This window comes from Notothenia coriiceps, unplaced genomic scaffold (genome assembly GCF_000735185.1).
Source record: "Notothenia coriiceps isolate Sejong01 unplaced genomic scaffold, NC01 NC01_scaffold00032116, whole genome shotgun sequence".
NCBI classification, from domain to species: Eukaryota; Metazoa; Chordata; class Actinopteri; order Perciformes; family Nototheniidae; genus Notothenia; species Notothenia coriiceps.
Window position 1 is genome coordinate 1 of NW_011364817.1, and position 4,788 is coordinate 4,788.

The following is a 4,788-nucleotide window of genomic DNA, read 5'->3' on the forward strand; positions in this document are numbered from 1 at the left end:
ATATTTCATAGTTCAAAGTTTTGTCAATTGTTTTGTTTATTGGTCAAATACTGGTTTCTAATGGTTTCTGAGGAGTTTTACTGGAATGAAAGAGCACAGAGTACAGAAGCAACAAAGCAGCATACTGCATTAAACCTGACCTTCACAGAGAGGTTGAAGTTCATGTGGAGAGGAGGCTTCAGTAGTCTGTCTGCATTCTGTTTAGTTGTGCTATCTTACAATCAATATAGTAAATGTGAGGTAAAGTGTGTCGCCAATGTAACCGGTTAGAACTCAAAGTTGCGATGAGGTCTTAAAATGTATGGAAAGGGTCTTAAAAAGGGTCTTAAAAGGTATTAAATTTGACCTCAGGATTCCTGCATATACCCTGTTTGATATGTTTGGATGTTCAATACATGATATTTGTATAAGGCTCTATGATCTCTGTGAAATCTGTCATGCTTGCGCAGATATTTTTTTTAGCTTCACATGAGCAAAACCACACTGCCCAAGAAAAATGCAGATTGCTACAGTAACTTCGGGTTAGTAGCAAGGTGATCTCGGTGATGATGTATCATTTAAAACAACAAAAACTGAAAAAACCTAACAGAACTGACCAGAGGGCACGACGGACTACGGCTGAAACGGCAAACAGGACAGGAACATAAACGAAGAATCGACCAAGAACACTCAGACAGGCCTAAATACAAGACTTATCACAAAGACACAGCTGGAAATGGCACGTGAAAAACAGACACAGGCGGGAAAACACAGGAAGTAAAACAGGACAAGACACAAGGAGGACATATATTTCAAAAATAAAACGGGAAACATATACACAAAATTAAGATCATGACAAAATCTTTATTTCAGTTTTATTTATTTTTATTTTCAAAAGACTATTTAATTAGATGAAAAGTTACATATTGTATGCTGTTTGTTTAGTTTTATTTTTTTCCAGTGATATGATCTTCATGTTACCACTAAATTCCTATTTCACTTTTCTGTCTTCAGTTTTCAGATAATTGACCATTTGCTGACATATGCCCAAAGCTAACGCTTTTCTTTTTGTCCTATATGATTTTATTTACTTACAGATGTTTCGGAAAAAAGCATCTTCCTCCTTGAGAATGAGAAGAATAACAGAAAGCGCTAGATGTAATGATGAATTTATTTCCTTGCTCATTAGAAAAAGGTGGATCAGTGTTCAGTTGGTAAAATGTTGTGTTGTCAAAGAAACCACACTGCCATTGCAGCACAACAACCCCCTAAAAATTGACAAATGTGAAAAAAACATGTCGTTACATAAGTAAAAGATGACAAAATTATCCTTTTTGATTAGCATCTTTCACAACAAATTATTCCCATGTGGTTTACATTTTGACAACATTGGATGTGCAACTGAGAACACATTGCTTCTGTCTTAAACCTTGCATGAATAATTTCACCCAAGAGTCTGTGGGTCGGTTTAGATGATTCCAAGTCACTGGGTTTTGTTTTCCTTGCTTCCATTGTAATGAATTACAATCTATATATTTAAACAAAAAATGAAATGCTTTGTGAATGGATTCACTGTGATCTTCTGAGGTTCAAACGAAATTGCCTATTTCAAATTGGTCCATCTTACTACCTAAAAGCTGTGTTTTGTGACACATTTGTTGTCCTTCAGTTTTATTTTCAATAAAAACAATAGGAAGCTTTGCTGATGACATTAGAACAATCTATTTATGCCTGTGAAGCCTCGATCAAGGATGTAAAGATAACCTCCACCTACTTTCCAGACATTTGACACTGTCCCTGCCTTGATAGTACATTTGAGGACAATTATGATAACCAAAAAGATGATATCTCAAATGTGCTGTCTTTCTGCGTTTTCTATGACATTTAAATAGATAACATGTTACATCGAAAAAATTTGATAATTTATAGTAAAAATAATGATTACATTTGCAAAGAAAATTAGATTTTTGTCCCAATGCCTAAAAGGACACTATTCTTACAAAGCCTTTTAATGAAAATAAAAAGCAGTGATGCCATTCTCGGCAAATGACGCCAAAACACGTCAAAATATGAAAAAGTGGTAAGCAGCTCTGGCTACTTTCTTTTTGCATCAATATAGGATCCCTTCAACCACCTTTTGAATAGATCGCCATTGCGATATTTGCACATATCAAAAATCCTGTTTTTATTCAAGCTCTTGTCTCAAACATAGATGTGTTTTTTGTGTGGCCCTGCACTTCTAACCCAGGCTCGAAAACATTTGGCTAGTTGGTCTGTGTGAAATGCACAAAGCTGACTGTAAACAGGCAAGCAGCATTGTGTCACTGCAACAATAAGCCCAACTGAGCCATATGTCTAAATCAGAAAATACTACATCTCCAAACCGAATATTCTATATACAGAATTCCTTTCTAATTCAGAATATTGTCATGTTCAGAATAATAGCATGTCATTATTGTGCATGTTAACATGGTCGTTGTCAAGACACTCCAGATTAGTGCTCAAAGGTTTCCTTTGATACTATGATGTTAAATTGAATTTGCATTCACATACAATTCTGTAAAATCATATAATGACAATGCCACTTTTGTCCTAAAAACAAAACCTGTGAAAGATGAACATTTTACGTAAGAACAATCCACAGGTAGACATTTTTGTATCAGCATATCACAGCTTAGTTCAAACAAGGACACACCGCTTTCTGCTCCTTTGTGTATCTGCACTTTTCACTTTCTCTTTTCAGTTTCGAAATTGCCTAGTTAACCATTCTTAAGTGAAATCCATATTTAGTCATTACACAGCTAATGTATGTTTTTGTTTGTGATCTGGGTTTGAGGTTTCAAGGTTTTATTGAAGGTTTGTCTGTGCAGGGTTGACAAAAAATATTTTTCCTACAAGTTGGACAGGGATGGTGGTGGATGGTCCATGTGAAAATTTGACATGAATACTTTCTATACTTCGCTTTTGTTTTGTTTCTTCCCTTGTTATTCTGAATGACTTCACATGGTTTAACCTTATTAAACTGTTTCTCTCATCTCTTTGTCACACTGCTTCCTTTTTCTTTCTCTCTCTTTCCACTTACTCTTCTTATCTCAGGGAGTATTGACCGTGGGCGAAGCTTGTCCTTCCATGAGGTTCGTAGCAAGCGTGAGGCAGAGATGAGGGCCGCCGCAGAGGAGTCGTCCAGCAGCAACAATGTAGGAGGGGGAGGAAACACCGTCCTGCAGCGCCTCCTGCAGGAGCAGATGAACCGGAATTATGTGCTGCATCAACATCAGCAGCAACAACAACAACAACAACAACAAGGAGGGGGAGGAGGAGGAGGTTATGCGCTACCTGATGATCACTCCATGACCCCCCACATTGCCCGACAGGAGCCCCAGGGACAGGAGCTGCAGACTGACAACGGCCTCGAGAAGCTGGGCTCCACCAGAGTAGTAGGAGGAGGAGGTGGGAGCAGTGGAGGGGGAGGATGTTTGGGGACTGTAGGTGGAGGAGGAGGCAGCAGTGGATGTGTTGGAAGTGTCCATGGGCAGTGTCCAAACCCTGAGGACCTCCCTACATATGAAGAAGCCAAAGTGCAGTCGCAATACTTCCGTGGCCATGGTCCTCCTTCTCATCAGCAAAACAACCAGCTCCAGCAGCCCCCTCTCTCGGCCTCGGTGGGTACTGCCTTCTACGTCACTGGGGTGACCAGCACCAAGGTTCGCACTGAGGGTCGGCCCACAGTTCAGCGGGTGAGTGGAACAGGGAGGGTGCACCAGGACGATGGGCTGAAGGATCTAAAGCAAGGACACGTTCGATCTCTCAGCGAACGACTAATGCAGCTCTCCCTGGCCACTAGCGGTGTGAAGGCCCACGCTCCTATCACTAGTGCCCCACTCTCTCCACAGCTGCCCCCGCCAGGGCCACCGGGGGACTATTACAAGCCGCAGCATCGCGGCCCACCTCCAGACTACCCCTTCAAAGGAATTGGCTCTCCTAGCAAGCAGCAGGAACCTGGAGGCCATTTTTATCAGGAGCAGAGAGGCAGGGAGCAATCAAGGGAGGTGCTCCAAGTCCGATACCAGCCTCCGCCTGATTACGGCTCATTCAGGTAGGAACTGTTAAATATGTTCTTTATTCTCGCGTCCAGGAGAGAAGCTTTAAAATGAGACTAAATGGAGTCAATGAGAAGATTCAAATGGGATACTTTAATTTAAAAAAGGCGCGGTAGTGTTACAGACAGAATATTGTTCAGGCAGAAAACAGCTGTGATCTGGCTCTCATGAGCAAGAGAAGAGGGCCAATCCCTCGTCCGGTGCTGCTATATATATCCTCTGCTGGCTCCTCCCCGCCAGCCGGCTCGCCTCGTCTCTAATGTCCGTTGTTGCATTTAAACAGAGGATTGGTACTTTTCACATTCAATATATGCTTAACCCGCCTTTTCTCCTCATATTCTCTTTCATCACTTTTCATGTAACACATTCTAAAACGCTGTAATCAATACTCTAAAACATACAGAAAATACTTCACGGCTGTGGTTTGGTATTCCGGATGTTGTCACATGCTACTCGTCTGTAAACAATAATGTATTCAAATAAACTGTACTTTCATTTAATATTCAGCATGGTAGTATCTCGACATCTATAGTTGTAGTGTTAAATCAGTAGGTTTCGGTTTGCACCACTCCATGTCATTTCGCTACTCAATTCACCTCTTTAGGAAATCGTATATTAGCCACATGCTAAATGCTAACCGTAGATGAAGGATTTTCAGAATAAAAGCTTAACTGCTTGTGCACAAGAATTTCTGGTTTTTCAGTATAAA

The 4,788-nt window shown here is 40.6% G+C and overlaps 1 protein-coding gene across 1 annotated transcript; it reads left to right on the forward strand.

The window, feature by feature from the left end:
- Nucleotides 1-865: 865 nt before the first annotated feature.
- On the forward strand, nt 866-4,079 carry LOC104960643 (angiomotin-like). Its single transcript, XM_010788733.1, has 2 exons — nt 866-1,137; nt 3,076-4,079. Exons 1-2 carry the CDS (start codon nt 1,023-1,025, stop codon nt 4,077-4,079), a joined length of 1,119 nt encoding a protein of 372 aa, XP_010787035.1. The 5' UTR covers nt 866-1,022.
- Nucleotides 4,080-4,788: the final 709 nt, after the last annotated feature.